This window comes from Gekko japonicus, unplaced genomic scaffold (assembly GCF_001447785.1).
Source record: "Gekko japonicus isolate JY-2015 unplaced genomic scaffold, Gekko_japonicus_V1.1 scaffold1212, whole genome shotgun sequence".
NCBI classification, from domain to species: Eukaryota; Metazoa; Chordata; class Lepidosauria; order Squamata; family Gekkonidae; genus Gekko; species Gekko japonicus.
In genome coordinates this window covers 442,054-467,634 of record NW_015169209.1, presented here as the reverse complement: position 1 = coordinate 467,634, position 25,581 = coordinate 442,054, and the positions used below count along the sequence as shown (strand labels likewise).

The following is a 25,581-nucleotide window of genomic DNA, read 5'->3' as shown; positions in this document are numbered from 1 at the left end:
GGAGAGCCGGTCATGCCAGTCCTCCACTAGCTCATCCAACGAGCTGCCAGGGGGCTTCGGCTCCCGCAATGCCATCTGAAGCCGCACTGGGTCCATTTGGCCTCGCGGGCGAGCAAAAATCCGCTCGCCGCCTAAGCGGGGTCGGGGTGGCACATTCAGACGAGCCCTCAGGGCCTGGTGGTCCGACCATGGTACCGCAGTAGCAGTAATCCGGTCCACCATTACTCCCGCAGCGAAGATCAGATCGAGCGTATGACCGGCCCGATGCGTGGGGGCTGTGATGACCTGAGAGAGTCCCATTGCCGCCATGGACGACACTAGGTCCGCAGCCCGGCCGGAGGTCGCGTCCTCGGCATGGACGTTGAAATCACCCACGACCAACAGCCGCGGGTGCTCCAACGCCCAGCCTGATACGGCCTCCAGCAGGGACGGCAGGCTATTGGCCGGTGCGCTAGGCGGTCGGTACACCACCCAAATCGCCAAACTCTCCTCAGCCTCCAGCATCGCTCCGACACACTCCATGCCCACGATCTCCACGGCCGGGAGCGCCCTGAAGGAGAAAGCCTCTCGAATGAAAATAGCCACTCCTCCCCCCCGCCCCTTTGTCCGTGATTGGTGGAGGACCGAGAAACCAGGTGGAGCAAGCTGGGTCAGGGCAACGGTTTCCCCCTCCCTGACCCAGGTCTCGGTCACGCATGCCAGGTCAGCTTGTTGGTCCATCACAAAGTCCCGAAGGACAGCAGCTTTGTTGTTAATCGACCTGGCATTGCACAACACCAATGACGGAGAGGGGTACTCCATCGTAGCCCCACTGCCAGTCACCCTTGGGATGGGTCTCAGGCTGGAAGGGTGCCGAGCCATTCTGCTTCTCCGCATCCTTCCCTTAAAACACTGCCTAGACCCACCGCTATACTTCCCCCGCCCCAAGAGCACCGGAATTGCATGACCAGGTCTGTCCACCACTGGGTGATCTTCGCTACGCCTCAGATCACCCATGGCTTGCAGATTGGGCAAGTAAACCGGGCTAAAATACAAGTTCTTTACTCAACAGTACTAACCATTAACTACCCTACTGCTATGAAGTATAACAGTGCTGCAACTAACAAAACTATTAAAAGTAAAAATTACAGACAGTGACCTTCCCTACCAGGGAAGTCTAGCCTCAAGGTGACCGTCGCATGGATCACTGTGGCTAGGTCATCCCGGCCGAGGAAGGGGACCAACTGCCGCACCAGCCGAAGATGTCTTAACCACTTCAGCCACCGCAGCTCAAGTAAGCCCCATCAAATGGACCTGAGTAGCATGATGAGTAGACCTGCTAAAAAGATTATAGACTTTGGTTCTCTCTTTGATTGTTTTTTTTCCCTGTGAAGCTGGTACACCTTGCATCACTCCCTGGAGAACAAAAAAGGTTTATATCTGGATAACTCGTTTTAGGTGGTTCTCTTTGCATCCAATATTTAAAATCTCTGTTCCTTCCATTGATAATGTTAAGGTTGTTTCAGTGTATAGTCTCTACTCGACTTCTGCTCTTTTCATGGTCCTTGTTTTTCTCCGACTATGATATGTAAATAAAATTTATTTTATTAAAAAAAATTTAAAAAATGAGTAGACCTGCTTAGGACTGTCCTCCCGTTCAAGCTACTACACTCAGCCTTTTTTCACCTGGCTGGTGTTTGGTCAACAAAAGTTGTATGATGTTGTTCAGACGTCAAGATGAGCTGTTACACCGTGGCGGCTATGACAGAGCTATATATTACGATGACTCACGGCCGTGTCAACACAAGCATGACACACATCTTTGTGCAGATGTCTTCCTGCTTGATGGCCTGGGCCTCTGACTGTACTCGGGAGTCTATCGTTCCCTAATTTAAACAAACAGAACAGTAAGTAGTGCAATTATTTGATCTTATCAGTAGCATGTCTCCAGTGTGTAATTTTAAAAAGGCAAGATGCTGCAGGCAAAATTTCAATCCAGTTTGTCTTCAGTGAATCGCTGCCAACATAAGTCTGGGGGCAGTGCTACGGAATGAGAACCAGCCCTCTGATGGTATCGAATGAATTACCTGCAGATATTTATTGGATAGAATTCATCTATAAAAAGAAGGATGTGGGCCAAAGTATTGCTCATTATTAATCTGTTAGGAAGATCTATATCCTACAATGGTGCAGTTATGAGGTCAAAGCACTGAGCATGCCCACTTGAAGGCACTCTAGGAAGTTCCAAGGGGGACAGAAGGGATGAGGAAGCAATTTACAGTCTAGACAAGCCAAAGATTTCTGTCGGCTTCCAGTCAGGATTTGCTGAAAGGCAGGGCAAGTGAAGCCCTCAAAAAGCAGAATCCATCAAAACAACTGTCAGAAGGAAGGCATTCTGTTAAAAAAAAACCCAGTCCTACAATACTGATTACGAGAAAGAGTGGAAACCAGTAACATCAGGAGGACTCAAGCCCAGGTAGTAAGGAGAAAAGATGGAAGAGGCAGCAGCCAATGACCACCTAGACCCCAATAGCTAGATACCAGAGAGGTGTAGTGGTTAAGAGTGTAGGACAAGTATCTAGGACACCCAGGTTCAAATCCCCACCCGTGCTGTGGAAGCTCGCTGGGTGTCCGTGGGCCAGTCTCACACTCTCAGCCTAACCTATCTTGGTCCCCACTGGGGAGAAACGCTGGGTACAAATGAAGTAATTTTTTAAAAAAGAGAGAGATGGTCAAATATGTTTGTTGTTGTTGTTCAGTCGCACCGTCGAGTCCGACTCTTTGCGACCCCATGGACCAGATCACGCCAGGCCTTCCTGTCTTACGCCGTCCTCTGAAGTTTGCTCAATTTCATGTTCGTTGCATCGATGACACTGTCTAACCACCTCATCCTTTGCCGTCCCCGTCTTCTTTGATGTAATGTATTCAGAAGCTGCCATGAATGCATTAAGATGTATGTGAAACATCTCATAGGGAAGCAATGTTAAGCTTCGTTTTGGGCAGGGATTCAAGCCCAAGGCAAATGTGTCCAATCACGTTCAAGCAAGCTACAATGGAGAAGCTGTTCGGGCTATCAGATGTTGTACCATGTTGGAGAAGTGTTCGTGTTGAAGATTAAACTTGAGTTTTTGCTGAAATCACTCTCTGACTATTTGTTAAGCGCTGGACTTAACATTTGACCTTCAATCTTTCCCAGCATCAGGGTCTTCTCCAGTGAGTGCTCCCTTCTCATTTGGTGGCCAAAGCATTTGAGCTTCAACTTCAGGATCTGGCCTTCCAGGGAACAGTCCCTTCAAATGCCTAACAGGATTTGTCAGCCTGTTCTATGTAAGTGATGTTCGCCAAGATGCTTTGCATGGTTTTAGAGAGTCACTGATACAGAATGGGGGGGGGGGGGAATATGTGCTCTCTGTGCAGACAGTCCTGGGCCTAGCATCAGATAGACAGCAGATGTTTGGAAAGACGTTCCTGGTTCCCTGGAAAGCCATTGTCAGTCACGCTAAGCTAGGTGGATAAATGTCCTAACACAGTGAGCCAAGCTAAACGTGATGGCAGCCATGGGTTCATCCTGTGGCTGCTGACACCATTTTAGAAGGAGCTGTAGTTTGTTTATTTTTATTAGACTTATAGCCCGCCCTCCCCTGGGCAGCAAGGCTCAGGCCGTGTAACACCAAAATTAAAACAATACCATAGGTTAGTTCTTAAAAACAATTACCAAAGTAATAAATTAGAATAAATCAGATGTCACAGATTATCCAACGTGAGGTTGGTGTGATAACAGAATGAATGAATGGTGGAGGAGGGAGGAGCTGGGGGAGGCTGATTGAGATGGGAAGCTTTGCTGCCTCAACTGTGGGCCTGGTGAAACAATCCTGTCTTACAGGCCCTGCAGAACTACATCGAATCCCACAGGGCCCAGATCTCATCTGGAAGAGCATTCCACCAGGCCAGGGCCAAAGCCAAAAAGGCTCTGGCCTGGGTTGAGGCTAGGTGGATGTTTTTTGGGTTGGGGACCACCAGGAAGTTATTGTCCATAGAGTGCAGTGTTCTTTGGGGGACATACCAGTTCTTTAAAAATTGTTGCAATCTGGATCAGGCATGCTGTACGGCCACCCCACAGTGTTGGGGGGGGGGCAAGAGCTCCTGGGGCCACTGCACCATGCACTCGATTCGTTTGGTGTAGTAGTTAGCCATTTTGGTGTAGTGGTTAGGAGCACGAGCTCTAATCTGGGAGAACCGAGTTTGATTCCCTTCTCCTCCATATGCAGCTGCTCATTGACCTTGGGAAAGCCACAGTTCTCTCAGAGCTGTTCTCTCAAGAGCAGTTCTCCCACAACTCTCTCAGCCCCACCTACCACACAGGATGTCTGTTGTGGGGAGAGGAAGGGAAGGAGATTGTAAGCCGCTCTGAGACTCTGAGTGAAGGGCGGGGTATAAATCCAATAATCATCTCCTCCTCCTCCTTGGCCCAGGGCCTTGCAGCAATTTTGAAAGATCTACAACTGCTTCTAAAATGTCACTGGCAGCCACAGGATGGACCCGTGGCCATTGTCACTTTTAGTTTGGCTCGGTATAAGGCAGGTTTAGATGCTGAAAGATACAGAGGAAACTCAGCCAATAAGTGTACATATTTCAGCTTATCCCTGTGCTCAACTATCTCGGTACTGATTGAACACAAGCCTCCTCTTCCTACTAATTCTCTCTCAGGCAAGATTGCCAGATCAATGATGCTACTTGCATGACATAAGGAGATTCTGCTTATTGGACCAGGACTGGGGACACTCTACACGCCAGCAGACTGCTTGAGAACATGAGGAATCTTGCTGGATCAGAATGAAAGTTTATCTGACGCGGTATTCCACTGGTAGAAATGGCCAGCCAGTTGCTTCCAAATCCCTCCAAGCAGGACATGAAGACAATACGTCCATCCCTGGCCTGCTATCTGTCCTCAGCGTCTGGTTTTCACAGTGGTGCATTGCTTTTGAACACAGATTTCTATTCAGTTATCATGACACATGATGGACCTATTCAAATCTTCATCAAGCTGTCTAACCCTTTTCTAAAGACAGCTGAACTAGTGGTTGTCACTACATCCTGCGGCAGGGAATTGTGTAAGCTGCCTGCAGAATGCATGAACATGCGCCAGCAAGCTTCTCTGCTGTGCTCAGGTAAACCAGTGACTGGAGCACGAAGCAATATTTTTCTCAGTCCTTTGAGCAAAATGCCACAGTCCATTTATTTGCAAAACAAATTTGTTGGTGGGAACGTGGCGAGACTCAACTGAGTTGTTCAGTGGGATCAAAATTTTAGCACCATCACTGTCAAGAAAAGCTGAATTTGGGAACCTATACGTATGATACAAATGTGCACAATTTCTCCTATTTTGCTAATTCGTTCTACTGGGTTTACTGTTTTGCATAATTTAATTTGGTTTGGGTAGTTACAAGGAGGAGTAAGGACACAGGTAACTGGCCCTCAAAGCAACACACCCAACTACTGGCAGTCACTGGCCACCCACAGTGAGTATCTTCACAGTCATGTGGGCTAATGGAAATAGTGCTAAATGGTTTCACAGCTGCCCAAAGGACCACTGCTGCAGGCTGGAAAAAACCTGATCCACCTTCTATGCATTACTGGTTTAACTGAGTATGGAACACTGACTTGTAGAGGTTTATAAAATTATGCACAGGGTGGAAAGAGTTGACAAAGATAACTTTTTCTCCCTCTCTCAAAATACTAGAACTCAGGGGCATCCAAAGAAGCTGATGGGCAGTAGATTCAGGATGGACAAAAGGAAATACTTCTTTGCATAGCGAGCTATTGAAACGTGGAGTTTGCTGCCAGAGGATGTAATGATGGCCACAGGAAAAAACAGCTTTAAAAGGGGATTGGATAGATTCATGGAGGATAGGTCTATCAGTGGCTACTAGCCATGGTGACTTTTTGTCCTCTTAAAACAACCAAGCAAATAAATAAATAAAATATGGCCTGAATGTCCTGTTGTTGGACCCCCAGAGGAACTGATTGGCCCCTGTGTAGGACAAGATGCTGGACAAGATGGACCACTGGTCTGATTCAGCAGGGCTTTTCTTATGTTTTTATGTTACGGTAATGACTGAGATAATCCATGTAACGTATTGTAAAATAGAGGTGAGCAGAATCCATTTGTTCTACTGTGCTACTATTCCATGGTTTCTATTGTGTTTTGGGTTCCTTTCTGGTCCAATCCAGCAGGGCTCTTTTATGTTCTTATCAACAAATCTCACATATTATCAAAGAGCTCAAAGATGCAAATCTTACTTTATGGATAAATTTGTAGGAAGTTGGGTTATTTTTTAATTATCATTTTACAATAATAAAAACAAGACACAGATCTTATTCTTAAGCTTTCTTTGATGTGCTGTGATCAGTTGTGAATGTTCTAGTCTGTAATAGATTGGGGGGAAAAGAAAGAAAGCTATGATTCCTAGGAACCTGAATTCCGTACCTGATAACCACATTCTAACCATTTTTCTCTACTCCTACAGAACTGTAGTGAATAACCAAATGTTGTCTATTGGCAGGAAAGAAAAGTGCATTGTCTGGTCAGTCAAGAATATAAAGAAAAGTATCAGGCTGCCTTCTACTGAATCAGGCCACTGATCTATCGGAACAGCACTCTCTACTTTGACAGGTGCTGGCTGTCCAGCATCTCTTGGCAGAGAAATGTCTTTCATAATACCTGCCAGGTGAGACCCCTTACACTGAGACAGGAGGGGCTGAAGCTGATACCTTCAAGTGTGCAAAGTGAGTGCTGAGCCAAGTTCATTCCCCTAAAAAGCACTTTTATCTTGTCCTCCTCTGACATTTAAGGGCACTAAGGAAGCCCACTCCCCTTCCTAGTCCCCCCCATAACAACATTCAACAACAAAGGGGCAGTTAGGAAAACACCATTTTGCTTGTGACAAATATTGTCTAACCCAGTGTGCTCACACCACCTCAACTGCACTTGCCACCAAGCCAAACAGCCACGTTTACGTCCGTATCTAGCATGAGGACTACGTCTCAGGAAGACTCTCGACTTCCCTGTTTCTCTGGAGGGAGCTGTTTCAAGGTGAGAACTACCTGCCAACCACAAGCCCCTCCAGGAAGGGCCCTGCTCGCTTTCCAGAAACATGGGGCAGGTGCCACATTGGGAAACAGGGCTCAGATAAGCCGCAGGGCATGTCAAAGAAGCACGTATGGCTCCTGAGTATCACTGGTCTAATGATTCACAAATTCTGGCTGATAGTTTCAGAGGGTAGCCAAGGTGGTCTGCAAGAAAAGAGCTAGATTCAAGTCCAGTAGCACCTTAGAATGTGTGATTGGTTAGACCAGTGATACTCAGTGGCTCAGATTCCACCCCTCTTTTGCATTTGTGTGTGTGTGTGTGTGTGTGTGTGTGTGTATGTGTGCCCGTGCCTGGAAGTCATGGCGACCTCTGGCAACTCCTACTGGGACACGGAGGACGTTCAGAGAAGTGGCTTGATAGCTTGCCTCTGACCTCCCTGGCCCTGGCATTCTCTGGGGGTCTCCCATCCAAATACTTGCCAGTGTCGGCCCTGTTTAGCTTCCGAGATACGAGATTGGGCTTGCCTGGGCTATCCAGGTCAGGGTAGTGGCTCAGATTTTCGAGGTTCAAGCTTTTGAGAGTCAAGGGAATTTTGACTCTCAAAGATTATACCCAGAAATTCTTGTTGATCTCGAACCAACCTCTAAAATCTTGTTTCTATAGGACTCAGAGCTAGATATTCTGGCTGAGATTCTGCTCTGGGGGACAGGAACCTGGTGATGCAAACACATATTTAATCTTCTCTGGAATAATGAACGGGGCAAAATGCTACACACAGTGGGTTAGATTCAAGACTTCTGTAAACAGAATGAGAGAGCTTTCAGGGTCAACATTTGATGCGGCACAGGAGGCTGCAGCGAGAAGGGAGGGGGAGATCAGCACAAGCCCCACCCACCTCAAGCACTTGTGCAACTGGACTAAATGCCACAATCAGAGCAAAAGCTCACACAAGAGAGGGTGTGTGCGCCTGTGATTAATGTCAATTCCCATCACCTCCCATGATGATCCTTAAGAATGGTTTTTCAGGGGACATACAGAAGCACGATGGGATGGGGTAAAAATCCTCTATACAAATTTGGCCTGTTTACAGAAAGACTGAATCCAGCACATAAATCTGACACGCTCCTCCTTCAGGTTGCACAGAAGGCCCACTATTACGATAACTGAGCAGTCTATAAAAGACCATACTCAAAATGACCATGAAAATATTCTGCATATCCTCCAAGAGAAATAACCTTCTAGATGGCAGAAAATACATTTCCGTATTTTTTTCAGAGATGTTTCTTTAAGGAAGGCAGAGAAAATAGCATAAATGCATTTGTTTCTTCCCAACAGCTTGGACAATTTGAACTATTGCCCAACTTGTTTTTAAACACTTACCCCAGACAAACTTCCCAGAACCAGTTTCACCAACTGCTTCACATATGAGAAGGAAGGTGAGCAGTTACTATTCCGTACGTGAGCGCTGCAAGCATCCAGAACAGTTCGGGCAGACAAGCGGGCGTAGACGACATCTTCGCACATGCCGAGCAGTATGCTGTTTAAATGGTCTCCGAGTTGGATAGGCTGATTTTCAGACAGAAAAGTGCAGGAAGGTGCAGTTAATATCTGTACCACTCGTGAAACATCATCATCATCATCATGAGCTGCTTAAGAGTATCTTCTCATACCCCCAAAGAAATTAACAGATGGTTGAAAACATGACAGCAGACTGACTTTAGGAGCCTTCATTCAGCCCCAGACAGAACAACTGAAAGAGGATTATCCATTTTTTTGGTTCCTGGTTCTAAAACCGTCACCCTTTTTAGACAGCCATTCATTTAGTTATAGGGTTTATTTATTGCTTGTCCAAATGCTGCCACCATTTTAAAGCCTAAAAGGGGCCATTTCCTGCAGCTCAGCAGGACAAAGCACTCTGTCGTGAGTCAGCCAGGGCTCAGCGACAGCAAAGACTCCTCAGGAGAAGAGGAGCCCTGTGTAGCCAGCCCCAAGTCAACAGAAGCCAACTAGGAGGAAAATGAGCTGTGGGCTTGTCAGGATTCACAGCCAACACTTGTTGCAGATGCAGGACTGACTCTGAGTAGCTGGCTGAAGGCTTGACAATTAGGCATGTGGCTATAAAGCTGCCCATGGAAGGCTGCTGGGCGTGGACGCAATGCGTATGCTATACACTGACCTGCTGCCATTGCCTTGCCTGATTAATATCTGATACTTGGATACTCTGACCCCGGACTGAACAGCATTGCTGCTGAATCTTGAATCCTCAGACCGAATGACACTGCTTGATCACTGGATTGACCCTGGATTGAACAACCCTGGACTTCAGAGCCTGCCTCTAATCATGCCTCCCTTTCACAAACAGACGAGGGCAAGGTAACCAGATATTCGGAGCCTGCCAGCCAGTACACACTCATTTCACCTATGCCTGTTCAAGCCCCCCCCCCCCCATTTCGGTACTTGAAAAGGTATGTAGGTGGGGAACACGAGTGTCTTATCCCACCATGCTGCCCCCTCGTGGCATTTTTAAATGGCCTATTTTAGGCTTTAAAATGGCAGCGGTGTTCCTGTGTCGGGCACAAGAACAGTTTCACGTCTTGTTTAGCCCAAAGAATCAAGGGTGGCAGAGACGTTCTAACTCTGGCAATTAAACTGTGGTGGACACGCATGTCATCATGACAGACAAGAAGTTAATGGACCCCAACCTGCATAGCCCATGCAAGCCCGATCTCGGAAGCTAAGCAGGGTCGACTGTGGTTAGTACTTGGATGGGAGACTTCCTTGGAATACCAAGTCAGGAGGACAGAGGCAGGCTTTATTCAGCCACCTCTCTGAATGTCCTCCAGGCCCCCAGTAGGGGTCAGTCACCAGAGGTCAACATGACTTCCAGGTGCAGACACACACACCCCCCAAAAAAAAACCCAAAGAAAAGAAGAGAAAAAAGTTAATGGACGTGTCCGTGTGAATGAGCCCCGTCAGGATGAGCTTCTCCGCAAAGTAGAAACACGACTAGCAAAAAAATCAGGACTAAGGAAGCAAGCCCTGAAGCCTAGCTAGTATTTGGACGGGAGACCACCAAGGATAACCAAGGTCACAACACAGAGGCCGATAAAGGCGAACCACTTCTGAACGTCTCTTGCCCTGAAAGCCCTGCGGGGCCACCATAAGTCAGCTTTAACTTGATGGCAAAAAAAGAAGTAAGCAAACTGACTGGACAGCAAGAGCCAGCCCTGTCTTGTAAGTATCTGACAACACCCATACTAGCTGGGAACTTCTCTTTTTTTCCTGTATTACTAGTCAATCACGTTATGTATTCTGCTTGAAAAACACACATACTCCGGGGTGTGCACCCTCTGTGGCACTGCTACTTCCCAGTTCCCATAGGCATTTGTGCAGTTTATCGTCAGCTTTCATAGTGGGTGGTTATCTTCTGATGACATGCCCTGTCGTGTACTGCTCGCATCTTTTAGCAGTTAAATTATTTAATTTTTTTTAAAACTCTATTTGCTCATCAGCAGTCGCATAAACAAAAAAGTCAGGAAAAAAGAAGAGAGAACCTAGTCTTTCCAGTACTGTTGATTTTAATCTCATAGCCCTACTGTTCCTCCTTTTATATACTCACTTGGCAGCAAGTAATATTATATACTGCATTAAAAGGTACTGTGTATAGTTCAGGTCACCGTATCTCAAAAAGGATATCGTCGCATGGGACAAGGTGCAGAAAAGGGCAACCAAAGGAGTCAAAGAGTAGATCCTACAAGACTTTGGAGGGGTGTGTGTGTGATTTATATTTATTTATATATTCGGCTTCTATACCGCCCTGACCCCGAGGGGTCTCTGGGCGGTTTACATAGACCGTTCTAAGAACACTTTTTCCCTAACTAGGGCTACATAGTGCAGGGACGGGGCTGCCTACCGGCACCCAGGTGGTGGGCCTGTTGTTCTTCCGGCTCGGCTCCTTTCTTTCCCAGGCGGTCTTTGGTTGGCACGTTCGTTAGAGAAATAAAACAGAAGCCCAGTGGCTCCTTAAATATTCCCACATAACCTTTCAAGAGTCAGAACTCACTTCATCAGATGCGTGACGCTTATTTATACGGCAGGCAGGTGGAGGGAGATGTTACAAATAGAGGCCAATTTGAAACAACGACCAATCAGGGAGAAACCTATCAATACTGAGTGGATTGCTTGCAGACGATGCACAGATAACGATAATAAACTCTAATCAAGGAAGGTGCTGTCTAAAATACGATAAGCAGAACTAATTAACATATGTAAAAGGTGGGTCACGCTGAGTGATTAACACCTGTAAGTGAGGGAACTCCTGTCTTTGTTCAAGCCTGGGGGGGAAGTAGCATTGAATCTCTTGATGAATTCTAATTCAGCACTATTGCACTGGATTCTCCCTTTTGACGTTTCTTCCGTAGGAGAACTGTAAGCTTTAGATCCTGGGAGATTAAAATGCTCCTCCGTAGGTCTGCAATTTTTCATATCAGACTTAAGGGGAGACATGATAGAGATTTATACAATTATGAAGGAAGTGGGTAGAAAACACTTTCTCCCTCTCACCCAACAAAGTTGGTGCACTATAGATTCAGAAAAGAAAAAAAGAAGTACTTGGCGATCCAAAATAGGCCTACTCAGAAAACAACGCAGTGTTTTTGGGATGGCACTGTTTTTAACTACGAGTTCACTTTTGGAAATCACCGTGGCAGTATATAGTAACGGCCATTAGGTTAGCTGCCTTTATTATTTTCTGACAGAGATATTACAAAAGCATCTTAAAGGGCAGGGGCCACATTAAAAAAAAACACAGTAGGCTACCTTTCAGAGGACATACAAAAACAAGTCAATAGAATTATAAAAAGTCCACCAGCTAGACAATCTTTAAATTACCTTGATTAAACCATCAACAGTAAAAAAGGTCAGAAACTATTTATCTCCATCAAACACATAAAAGGGCACCATATAGAATCTACTTTCCTGATAATAAGTCTAATAAAGGAATTCTTTTCCAATAGCTTAGTTGCCTTTAAGGGAGGATTACATAAATTCATGGCAGTCTGTCAATGGCTGTTACCCATGACAACCAAACGGGACCTCCATGTTCAGAGGCAGGTCATGATCACCTTCTGAATACTAGTGCTGAGAAGCAACAGGTGGAGGCTTTGGCCTCCCTGCCCTACCTGCAAGGCCTTCTGAATTAATTTGCTTGGACCAATGTGTGAAACAAGGTGGACCAATGGTCTGATTCATTATGGCCATGCTTATATTCTTATGGTATCTCTCAGCATGTACAGCGTCCTAGTTTCTCATCCCTTGTGCACCAGTTTTTTCTCATACTCTTAGAATTTAGACTCAGGATGTTATGTCAGGACTCCTAGGCTATCCTCAGGTCCACAAATGTTGTTTTTAGAGACTCGTTTATTTATGCTTCAAAACACTGACATCCCAACTAACCATAGTCCGCCTAAGGAGGCTTACAATGGTATAATTAAAAGAGTTTTATTCACAGTTTAGCTGAAACTCTTTTATTAAGAGCTTTCCTGAACATCAGCCGTGATGAAGCTTCATACATCTCCTTTGTCAGAGCATCAAACCATCACTTTAAGCAAACCCCCACTTCTCTAGACAACATTCTGAGTCTAAAAGCTTTTTTTGAATGTTTTAAAGTTCATAGCTTTTGATGTTGTTTCTGGAGTCATGCTAAAATTTATGCCACTGCCCAGTCACTTTCATCATGGTTCATCAACCTGATTCAACAGAGACTAATACTTCACAAAGGTGGAGAGGCCGTGGCTTAATGGTAGAGCATCTGCTTGGCATACAGAAGGTTCCAGGTTCAATCCCTGACATCGCCAGTTAAAAGATCAGGTAGTAGGTGATGTAAAAGACCACTGCCTGAAACCCAGCAGATCCACCGCCTGACAATACTGACTTTGATGGACCAAAGGTCTGATTCAGTATAAGCAGCTTCATGTGTGTTTAAGGTGTCTGATTACAGGCAGGGCTGGGATATGACTGAATGTTCCCCCGTTCAAAATATACCCATGCACACAGAACATCATAATGTTAGAGAGAAAACTAGGCCAGAACCCTTCTCCCTGATATGCTAGAATTTGGGGTGGTTATTTTTGTAGGGAGGAGTTTCCAGCACATCAGTCTTCCACATATATGTGTACACCTGTATGCCATGTTGTCCTGCATCCTTTCCTAGGTCTGCAGAAGTATTTGATTATTTTAAAAAATGGTGGTAAACTGCCCATGTCAAGAACAATGTTTGTGCATGTGCCAAACCATGGACTTCAGGCAACGTATTGGATTGCCACAGCAACCAAAATGGTGCCCAGAGGAGGAGGAGGAGGTGAGAGAAGCAGTGCCACAACTGGTGGATAGCAGCGGTGAATGGTGCTAGACCCTACAGGGTAGTGGTGGGGGAACGGGTTTCCCCTCCCTCACAAGCCCTCTTGGGTCCTCCTATTCTTGTTATAATATAATTTGTAGACTCTCCAACAACACTAGAGAAGGTCACAGTGTAGAAAGGGTATTTTACACATCTGAATGGCTGGTTACTAAGAATATTAACGAAACAGAATTTCTCTACCCCTTCCCTTAGTGTCACTGTGTACTACAGAAAAAATGACAACTTCCTCTGTAACAACAGTGGTAGAAAGACTCCTGACTCTCTGGTCACATTCCCACAAGCATGTTTCGAAACAGCAGAACATGAAGCTGCCCTACAATGAATCAGGCCATTGGTCCATCAAGGTCGGTATCGTCTACTTAGACCAGTAGCAGTTCTCCTGGGTCTCAGGTAGAAGTCTTTCCCATCACCTACTACCAGATCCTTTCAACTGGAGATTCCGAGGATTGAACCTGGGACCTTCTACATGCAAGGCAGATGCTCTATCATTGAGCCAAGGCCCCTTCCGATATGCCGGGTAGGAGAAGGGGTACTTAATCTCCCCACTCTGAGTTCTGCAACTGCCGTTCCTTGAACAGCAGCCTCCCCAGTCAAGCTCCTGCTGTTATTGTATATATGTGAGTTCTGCATATTTGAAATCTCATCTGTGGCAAAGTGGCTTGGGAAGGGAGTCGCTCTAACCACCATTTCTTTTCTACAGTCTGCCTAATGCCCAATTCCATATTGCAGCAGAGATGCAGTGACCAATGCAAGGGGATCAGTAACATATAGCTCTAGCCGCTGCCACAGTAACATAAGCCGGTAATGAAGCTTTACTACTTACTTGGCTTTGTGGAACTTCATAGTCGGCTCCCCAATAAAGTGTCATCCCAAGAGAATAAACATGGATCTGCAATGCAACAAGAGACACACAAGAGACACTTGTGGAGCTGATGGAGTAACAAATCATCTGGCTAGAATGATGTTTATGATGAGAGGGGGAGTGATACAAGATGGAACCCTGCTGGACCCACAGGAAAGATCCCAGGAAGGCTTTCAGCCTCCCAAGGATCTGGTTATGAGAAACAGCTGCCGCAGGAAGTAATTTCTTATGTAAACAATTGCAGAATTGGCAAGTGTACATGAATCTCTTCAGAATGAACACATAGGATTGATCGCTTGGCTCGTAGCGGTTTACGTTTCTGGTGCTTTTCACACACACAGCCCAAAAGCAACCAAGCTGATTTTGCAACTCCTTGTTTGTTAAATGAGCTGAAATTGTATTTCTGGCAACATCAGAGTTAATACAGTTACTTAAATACAAAGAAGTTCAAATTTAACGAGTGACCAACAAGGCGTTATTTTTATCTGTCCTAGGGCTTTGCCAGAAATTTATCACCGAGTACATCATTTCTTCGGGTTAGGGATGAAGTCATAACCCAGAGTCTCAATGCAAGCCTGTCATTGTGTTTTAAGAAGAGGTCATTATAAAATGAGAATTTGTTTTGATTTCAGCACTTTTGCGGGATACACTCAGCGTTCAGGAGCAAGAGCTAGAAATGAAAGCAGATTCCCACTCAGAAATCCTCTTGGCGCCTTATGGTTGAATAAAACTACTGAAAACCAGAAAAAGTTAGCAGGCACACAGCATACTTAATTGTGAAGTATTAAGAGATGGACTTCATTTGTAATTAAAATAATAATCTTGGCATTTTGGAGAGTGTGTTTATCTTAAACTGGTAGCCCTTGTAATTTGGAAATGGTTCTTTTCTTTTTCCTTTCTTTTTTTCCCTTTGCTTTGAACTCCCAATTTGGTCTGAATTCTTTACTCTCAGGAAAAACTTATGAAGCGACTAAGCCCTTGAATACTGAAGGGCTCTTTTCTTTCCCAGTTCTTTTCTTCTTCATCATCAACAGTTGCATGAACATAAAACAAGCATGCAAATGTGAACAAAATTTAGTTGCCACTCTTAAAGTACAGAGGACAGCAATACTAAGATGTGGCTCCACACTCTAGCAGTGACCCAGGTTTGTATAGGCGTTTGCTTGGTGCAGCTCAAATTGCTGCCAAATGCCCTGTAATAGCTGGGAGAGAGTCAGAGTGAGCACATACAGGATCACATGTTTCCATTCTGTATACTTTAATTACTATGGAACAGCTGTCACTTCATGACTCCATAACAATTCTTATTCAAAGAATGCAAAATATCTCAATATTGGCTACTCTGTACCCATGGTATCATAGGGGCTAACTGATCCAAGGGTTACCACTCACTGGGTTGGATCAAAAGGGGGGTGTCTGCAAAGGGAAGGTGATTTTTATCAATCAATCAATCAATAAATAAATAAATAAATAAACCTTTAATGTCATATAGGATTTTTGCAAATTACCCCTGCCACTGGAGACCTTAGACTCCCCCTTCATGTCGTGAGGTACCCTGTCCCCCAGGAGCAGCATTTCCTGTGTACATGAGGTTCCATGTATGACGGGGGTACGTCGGTGCAGTGTTGTTGGACTGGGATCTTGGAGAACCAGATCGAAGACCCACTTTGCCATGGAAATTTGCTTGATGACCTTGTTTTCCGGTCATACTCTGTCAGCCTAACATATATGACAGGGTTCTTGTGCGAATTAAACAAAGGAGAGGCTAATGTAAGCAGGTTATAAATGAATTAAGTAAATAAATATGAGACAGACATTTAGATCTGCATGTCCACTGCCTATGTAGAATCTTTAGCATAAGCACACATGGGACCAGGCCCGTAGCTAACATGGGGCCCACGGGGCCCGGCCCCCTTGTGTTTCTTCTGGGCCCCCTCCCTCCAGGGCTGCCCCCAAAGTGCTCCAACTTACCACCTGCACTGTACTTCCATTTAATTAGCTGGCGGCCCCCCCCAAGGCCCCCTCCCAAAGAATTCCCTAGCTACGGGGCTGCATGGGACTATGGACAGTTTTATCTAGATACAGTCCAAAGCTTATTAACAGAAGTATCACCGGGGTTTTTTTTAAAGACAGAAGGCCCAGAGATTAAATCACAGTGCCTCTTTAAAACACAGCTGGACAGGGTCAGTTCAAGCCTTCCTCAGCAGCATTACTTATGACAAGTAGATGTGCAAAATTTCCTAGATTTAGTGGAATGTTTGGTGTCAGCCAAATCCTAAGTGCAAATTTTCATTCATAAGCACATCAAAGGAGTGGATGGAACTATGTGCACATGAATGTATTCATGCATGTTCATACTAGCATATGCAGAGAAGGAAGGTCTGAATTCTGAGTCCGATTGAGGTGACGAGAGAGGAGGTCCTAAAACTGATAGACAACTTAAAAACTGATAAATCACCAGGGCCAGATGGCATACATCCGAGAGTTCTGAAAAAACTCAATTGTGAACTTGTGGATCTCCTGACAAAAATATGTAATCTCTCCTTAAAATCAGCCTCCATTCCTGAGGACTGGAAGGTAGCTAATGTCACTCCCATCTTTAAAAAGGGTTCCAGAGGAGATCCGGGAAATTACAGGCCAGTCAGTCTGACGTCGATACCGGGTAAATTGGTGGAAACCATTATTAAGGAAAGAATTAGTAGGCACATAGATGAACAAAACCTATTGAGGCAGACTCAACATGGGTTCTGTAAGGGAAGATCTTGTCTCACTAACCTGTTAATGATCTTTGAGGGGGTGAACAAACATGTGGACAAGGGGGATCCAATAGATATTGTTTACCTTGACTTCCAGAAAGCTTTTGATAAAGTTCCTCATCAAAGGCTCCTAAGTAAGCTCAAAAATCATGGGATAAAAGGACAAGTCCTTTTATGGATCAAAAACTGGCTAATTAATAGAAAACAGAGAGTGAGTATAAATGGGCAGTTCTCTCAGTGGAGGGGGGTAAGCAGTGGGGTACCGCAGGGATCAGTAATTGGTCCACTGCTTTTTAACTTGTTCATTAATGATTTGGAGTTGGGAGTAAGCAGTGAAGTGGCTAAATTTGCGGATGATACGAAGTTGTTCAGGGTGGTGAAAACCAGTGAGGATTGTGAGGCACTCCAAAGGGATCTGTCAAAGTTGGGCGAGTGGGCGTCAACATGGCAAATGGGGTTCAATGTGGCCAAGTGCAAGGTGATGCACATTGGAGCCAAAAATCCTAACTATAAATACACGTTGATGGGGTCTGAACTGGCAGAGACTGATCAAGAGAGAGATCTTGGAGTTGTAGTGGATAACTCACTGAAAATGTCGAGACAGTGTGTGACTGCAATAAAGAAGGCCAATGCTATGCTGGGGATTATTAGGAAGGGTATTGTAAACAGATCAGCCAATACCATTATGCCGCTATATAAATCAATGGTGCGACCTCATCTGGAATACTGTGTGCAATTCTGGTCACCACACCTTAAAAAGGATATTATAGCTTTGGAAAAAGGGCAGAAAAGGGCAACTCGAATGATAAAAGGGTTGGAACACTTTCCCTATGAGGAAAGGTTAAGGCGCTTAGGGCTCTTTAGCTTGGAGAAACGACGACTGAGGGGTGACATGATTGAGGTTTATAAGATTATGCATGGGAAAGAGCAGGTAGAGAAAGAGGTACTTTTCTCCCTTTCTCACAATACAAGAACTCGTGGGCACTCCATGAAATTGCTGAGCGGTCGGGTTAGAACGGATAAGAGGAAGTACTTCTTCACCCAAAGAGTGATTAACACTTGGAATTCACTGCCACAGGAAGTGGTGGCGGCTACAAGCATGGACGGCTTCAAAAGGGAATTAGATAAGCATATGGAGCAGAGGTCCATCAGTGGCTATTAGCCACAAGGTATAGATAGGGACTCTGGGGCAAGTGATGCTCTGTCATCTTCTTGGTGCTTGGGGGGGTCAACAGTGGGATGGCTTCTAATGTCCTGGCCCCACTGGTGGACCTCCTGAGGGCACCTGGTATTTCTGGCCACTGTGGGATACAGAGTGTTGGACTGGATGGGCCTTTGGCCTGATCCAACATTGGCATGTATGCAGTGCAAACAGATTGGACGTGAAGTGTTCTTTTCTTGACACAAAAACGCATGAGGCAGACAAGATCTAAGCATTTGGGGGTTGGCACTACTTTTTGAAGGGGACAGCAATCTAAGGAGGCCTGTATTGAGGTGCAAATCTATTACTGTATTATATATACCCACATGCAGGGCTATTTTTGGGCAGGAACGCACAGGAACGGAATTCCATCTGGCTTCCAAGTTGGCCATACCCAGCAGGAACGTATTAGCATAATAGGCCACACCCAAGAGCAGAAACTCATTAGGATTGGCTACATTAGGGGTGTGTGGCCTAACATGCAAAGGAGTTCCTGCTACAAAAAAGCCCTGGGTTTTGACAACAAACAAGGTAAACAGAATAAAGAAGGGAAAGGTGGGTGTGGCTGGATGAGCACACTTCTGGTAACGTGGGGGTGTGGCCTAATATGACAGTGAGTTGTGCTGTCAGGGGTGTGGCCTAATAGGCTAATAAGTTTCTGCTGCTGGGTGTGGCCTATTATGCTAATGAGTTCCTGCTGGGCTTTTTCCACAAAAAAGCCCTGCCCACATGATTCATTTATACTTCTTATTTCTTCCCAATGGGGACACAAAGTGGCTTCCATCATTTTCCTGTCCTCCATTTTATCCTCACAACAACTATGTGAGGTAGGATAGGGTAAGAGTGCACAACTAGCCCAAGAACACCCAGTGAGCTTTCACAGCAAACTGGGGGTTTAACTCTGGCTCTTCCTGATCCTAGTCCAGCATTCTAACCACTGCACCACACTGTCTCTCCACCGATACAGAAAGAAGGGATTTCTTTCATTACAGAAAGAAAGGATTTCTTCCACGATTCACCAGATGCATCTATGGGATGGGATGTGTGATAAGACACGCATCTGCACATTTGGATAAAACTTAACCTATGTTGTAATTTTTAAAAGTATACTTTCCTAAGAAAGTCCTGCAGAGGAGAAGTGATCATACCTTTTCAACATCAGAGAGAGAGGAAAGTGGCTGATTCTGGAGCACTTCTGGTGCTGTAAATGCTCGGAGATCTTGGCTGGAAACATTTTCATCTGTAAACGATACACTTCCAGATGGAAGCAGCAGCAGAGACCAGGGAGAAATGATGAAGCCCAGTGCAGCGGGGTCAGCTGTATTTGAGAGGGGGGGAAACCCAAGAAGCAGTTAAATAGCAAATCAAAAGGGCATGGCACATATTCATTCAACACAGGGAAAGGAATGTATAAGAGTGAAAAGGAGAGTCTTCAAGAGAAAGAACACTCACATTCCAAACTCCTTAAATGACCCTCATTTTAACTATCAAGCAACAAAATTGAAATGAAAGATTGGTCAACTGTACAAATGAAAAACATTCTTTAAGATCACAATCATTATTATTATTATCGTACGGCACTGTGTGTCGAATAGCCAGGAGATCCTAAGATTGTCTGGCAGCCAGAACTTCTAGCTCTTTTAGCATTACGCACCACTAGGTGGTGAGCTAGACTTTTTTTTTAAGGCAAGAGACGTTTCAGAGGTGGTTTGCCATTGCCTGCCTCTGCGTCGTGACCCTGGTAGTCCTTGGAGGTCACTCGTCCAAATACTATTCGACGCAGATCCTGCTTAGCTTCCGAGATCTGACAGGATCGGGCTAGCCTGGGCTATCCAGGTCAGGGCATAAAATCACAGTGAAGGATGGTTTCGCAAGCATATGCTTCCCCCAGTGATTGTCATATTGAACATTGGATATAAATATTGCTAAACAATTAATAAGACTTTGATGAGTTCCTTGGCAACTTGACTCATTTCCAGAGGTCATTACGGGGCGATCGCGGGGGATCGCAGTCCCCCCGGGTGAGGTATGGGGGGCGGGGCACATGACGAAACCCTGCCCCCTGCTTCCGTCCGCCCCGCTTCCGGCCCTCATTCAGCCAGGAGGAGGCAGGAGAAGAGGGAGGGTAAGTTGCTTCCTCTCTGCCTATCCCCACCCCTGCCTGCCTGGGGCCAGGGAGGGCCTTTGCGGGGCTTCCTTGCACTCCCGCCGGCCTTGCAGGTCCACCGCCGGGCCCCTCATGGGGCTCGGCAGTGGAGCTGCAAGGCCAGTGGTGGCGGCCGGGACCGTTGGGGGCGGGGTGTGTGGCCTTATGACACATTTCCGGTGATGTCAGGGGGTGTGGCCTTATGACACACTTCCGGTGATGTCAGGGGGTGTGGCATATGCTAATGAGTTATGCTAATGAGTTCCCCTAGCTCTTTTTCTACGAAATGACCCCTGCTCATTTCGTACAAATAACTTCTTCCGATACCTATGCTCGATGATTAGTCATTCCTCTTTGTAGAGATAGTAACATATGTAATAACCAGATAAGGTAATATATACTTCAGGATTCCATCAAGCTAGTCTTCGTGTTCATCAATGTTAAGGCATCCATCCTGCAATATTCGTTTACAAAGAATGAGGACTCTCGTTCTTGTTTTGTGCATCCCCAAGTGATGTGGCTTCTGCAGTCATGTTAAAATTCTGGTCTTATGCATAGTCTCTACACATGTATGTTAGGCGAGTGTTCTGTGTGAATGAGTCTGCCTCTGAAACTGGACCCAAAATCACTGAAAAAGAGCCAAGTGTAGATTGCCCACCCTCACTCTTGTCTCAAAAGGATTTTTAAATTTCAATAGCTGCCTAGAGAACTGTGTTCAGATTTGAACTCAGACCACCACACTTTAATTCAAGGAATCAGTGACTAAGTGATACAGTTCCTAAGCAAGCTTGGAACAAAAAATGAGATGTGGCTAGAGTAGAAAAAGGAACAGGTTGAGTGGAATATTGAAATACACTTACACAGCCAGAACAATATCAAGCGCATGTATAGTACCCAGCATGAGAATGCTCAGACTAAATGCACACTATTCCGATGGCCACACACACATTCACGCAACCTAAGAAAAAAGGTCTGAAGCAGGGAAAGCTTAAGGTGTACTACATATACTGAATTCAGGGTGAGGGGTGTCTGGAAAGATGCCAAACCTCTGAGCAGTGATAAGGTTGGGTGTCTCTGTTTCTACCCTTCCTTCTACCAACTGAATTTCTATTATTTTGTAAATAGCCCCAAACTAGATTTGCAGGACTTGTACTGTGGCACACATTTCTACCCACTCTCAGTTCCTCGCTACTAAGAAGGCTGTTAATATTCCATGTAGTATATTGTGCCCAGTGGGATCCAATGCCACCTTCCAATGAAGAATTATTTTCTGGTCATTTTGGTACAATTACTCCAAACATCAATGGAAGTACACAACCTTGCAAACTGGAAGACCTTCTTCACTCAGGTTCTTTCTTTCACTTGGAACCCCCCCCCCCAACTAAACTTCTCTCCTCAAAAACCAATTACAACTGTCTCATTAACAAGACTTTTTTTTCCAGAAAACTCTAAAGTTAATTGGTGTAGCAATGGAAATATGTGTTCTACGTAAGGACCTCCATTCATGCTCTGTGAATAGTATTGCCTTAAAGAAAAACAAACACCAAGATGATTCAGCCTACATTTGACATTTTAAGACAAGGAAACCTCCTACCCTTAGAAAACATAAAAAACTTTCTGGAAGCAATATAACAAAACCATCAGTCATACCACTAAGAAGTGTTTCACAATGCTGGAGTTACCCACCACTTCTGGGTAAAAGATATTGCCCATTGTTGGGGCATGCCAGGAGACTCTTGATATAGTATAGTAACCAGCTAGGTAAAGAAAGATATTTTGACTGCAGATAAGACGCTGAACTGCAGGCTGTGGAAGGTCAGTAGTTCAGCAGTTCGAGACCCGGGTGCCGCATGATGGAGTGAGCTCCCATCTCTAGTTCCAGCTCCTGCCAACCTAGCCATTCGAAAGCAAGAAATTGCAAGTAGATAAATAGGTACCACTTCGGTGGGAAGGTAACAGCGTTCCGAGCGCCTTGGTGTTTAGTCATGCCGCCCACATGACCACGGAAATGTCTTCAGACAGCGCTGGCTCTTCGGCTTTGAAACGGAGATGAGCACCGCAACCCTTGAGTCGGATTCGACTGGCTTTCGAGCAAGGGAACCTTTACCTTTGTATGCATAGCAACCATCATGCACCTACATTTCCCAGAAAGTCTAGTAGGATTTCTTTTGAGGCATTCTGCATTTTTCTGACACCATCCCCACCCCCAGCTGCCAATGCCAGGTAAACATGGAACATTATGATATCATGAGGTATAATAAATTCTACACTTATGGGGAGGGGAGGGAGGAAAGTTAGAAACGCATCGGCTGTTTTCAGCGGCACAATTATTATAATTGTAAGGTCTAATTTGACCCTAAATTTTATCCTGTTTTTTATCCACTGCTGCCTTATATTTGTCTGGTGTGAGGCGGGAACAGTGATTTCAGACAGCTTTTAAATCCATTTTGTAAGTGGCTGTAAATCGCCGTTTTCCTCTACAGACTGCAGTGCAGTTTGAGTGAAAGTCTCGGTGGTTTTCTCCTCACCACATATTGCTAAAAGGTCAAGGGTTTCCCCCTCAGCCCATTCAGCTTGAAGACATCCTTTCCTTCTCAGGAGACGGACTGCAAGATACCCACTGTGACTGGAATGTAGTTGCTGATTAGTCCATTTCTCATTGTGTAGAAACATCCCTTTCTACAGCCAAAGAAAAAGACGGGAGAAAGAAAGGCAGGGCCTGACTGATTTTTCAACTGACAGCGTGCCATAACTCAATAGCAGAACAAATTCAGAGTCCAGTGGCACCTTTAAGACCAACAAAGGTTTATTCAAGGTATGAGCTTTTGTGTGCATGCACACTTTTTCAAATACTTTTCAACTCAATAGTGCAACAGAAAACAAACAAACTGTCAGCATTTGCCCCTCCACTCACTACATTGGACAAATAAGCCAGTTCCTTCAACAAAGAATTAATGGACCGAAGTCTGACATGAGAGACTACAACATCCAGAAATCAGTGGGGGAACATTTTAACCTTCCAGGACATTCAGTTGCTGACCTAAAAGTAGCAGTTATTTTACAAAGGCATTTCAAAGGGAGATTAGAGAGACTGCTGAATTGCAACTGATAACAAAGCTCAAGACAACGCATCCACCTGGACTGAATCCAGACCTAGGTTTCATGTCTAATTACCAATGCTCTCCATGCCTACTGCCTCTCTGCATATCACACCTAATCGATTCACACTTTCTACTGTTATTCACCTGCTAATGTTATTTGGCATCTGAAATCACTCCACTTTCTAGCACATAGGACAGATGGACTCACACTCTAGCAGTATCTGAAGAAGTGAGCAGTGACTCACGAAAGCTCATACCCTACCACAAATTTTGTTAGTCTTTAAGGTGCTACTGGACTCTTAATCTTTTCTATGGCTAAAAATTTGTGCACCAGCACACACACTAGCACAGTTTAGCAAGAACACAGATGATAAGTTGCTTTAGGTCCACATAGGGGAGAAAAGCAGGATATGAAAATGTAAATAGAATAAACAAATAGATATCAAACTTGTAAGTAACTTTCCATGAGATGAATTTTTAAACACCCAGTCTCTATAAAAGCAATAACAACACAGTTCATAAAAACTAGACAACTAAAAGTGGCAAAATGGCACAAGTATCATTACAAAGAAAGCCAGCATTAAAACGACAAGCAGTACAACAAACTTCAGCGAAGCAAACTTCAGTAGATTCAACAAGACTCAACCCAAATCCAAATATACTTAAAAATAAAACATCTTAACCAAATGTCCTGAAGTAATAATGGAGTGAGTCAAACACTTATCCTGAAGAAGGGGTTCCATAGCCTGAGCAGAATCACTGAGAAAGAGCTGTCCTGCCTGCCTGCTCTCCTTAATTTTATCACTGCACACTCACAGATCAAGGCTTCAGTGGAAGAGCTAAAGACACAGGTGGGCAGCTTGGGTGGTGCTAGAGGTGTAGACTCAAATCCAGAAGAAGCCTGGGTTTGCAATCTGGGGGGCAATAAACTTTTGGAGAAAAACTGAGGGGTTCAGCTGTGGCTCTGTGGTCTTAGGTCAATCCCCAGCAACTCCAGTTAATAGAAAGACCTCTGCCTAAGACCCTGAAAAGCCACTGCCGGTCGGAGTAGATAATACTGACCTTGACATATGAAGGATCTGACTAAGGCCCATCTGGACATGACACCGCCATTTTGAAAAGCGAGTTCCCAGCTGGGAACTGACTATAAACTGTGCTACAGAGGACAATTCTGGTTGGGACCACTGTAGTGTGGGAGGAGGCGATCCCCCCCCCCCCCCCCGGATATTTTTCTTCACCAAAACAGTGCTGGGGAGGCATTATTTGCCTGCATGCTTCCCAGCACCATGGGGGGAGCACTACGGGAAAGCCAGGATCCTCCCCTCCCCCTGCATTGTGGTGGTGCCAAACAGTTTAAAAGTTAACGGTGGTACTGGTGAGTCCCCAGGGAAACCCAGGGGTACCATCACATCTAGGTGGACCCTCAGTATAATGCAGCTTCATGCATTCAAGTGCAGAACTAAGAAACAGAAGTAAGGCCCGTGATGGAATTAAAGATGAAATCGGTGTGTTTAATTCCAAATGCAGTTTTACATTAATGCTCTTACATGCCAGCCATTCATAATTTCTATGTTTGTATTTTGGGAACATTCTTCATAGTAAGTAGGAAAAATTATTCTGGATGGAATCTGTCCATAGGTTCTAAGAAGCAGGTGATTTATGTTGGAATCAATTCCAACCAGTTGTGCCTTTGGTTTCAAAAAGATGCAGTTCTGTATGAGGAGGTTATGTCAAGTCTTTTAAAAAGAGAATCTTTTAAAAACAGAACGGCCAAAGCGTATATTATTTTGTCATCCCTACTCTGAAAATGAAAACTGCTACTTATGGATAACAAGGGTTCTAACGACTAGTGACCTGTTCCCAACTCTGCATTTAGTAATGAAATTACAGCAATACTGGGGAATTTCAGACAGGTGCTTTCTCCCGGTAGGGAACCGATTCTCAACCAGGTGCTGGTCTGTCATTTCAGACAGAACCCGGTTGAGAATCGGTTCCCTACCGGGATGAAGTGGCATTTCACAATTCCCC

At 45.0% G+C, this 25,581-nt stretch overlaps 1 protein-coding gene across 1 annotated transcript in view; it reads right to left on the bottom strand.

Moving 5' to 3' along the window:
• PTPN13 (protein tyrosine phosphatase, non-receptor type 13) overlaps positions 1 to 25,581 on the bottom strand; it is a gene marked incomplete at its 3' end in the record, with an annotated part of 206,803 nt that overhangs the window by 105,694 nt on the left and 75,528 nt on the right. Inside the window, exons 3-5 of the mRNA XM_015416359.1 lie at positions 19,455 to 19,624; positions 14,311 to 14,376; positions 8,450 to 8,635 (exon numbers count right to left, since the gene is read on the bottom strand). Coding sequence (XP_015271845.1) covers positions 8,450 to 8,635; positions 14,311 to 14,376; positions 19,455 to 19,624 — 422 coding nt within the window. The remainder of the gene's footprint in view (positions 1 to 8,449; positions 8,636 to 14,310; positions 14,377 to 19,454; positions 19,625 to 25,581) is intronic.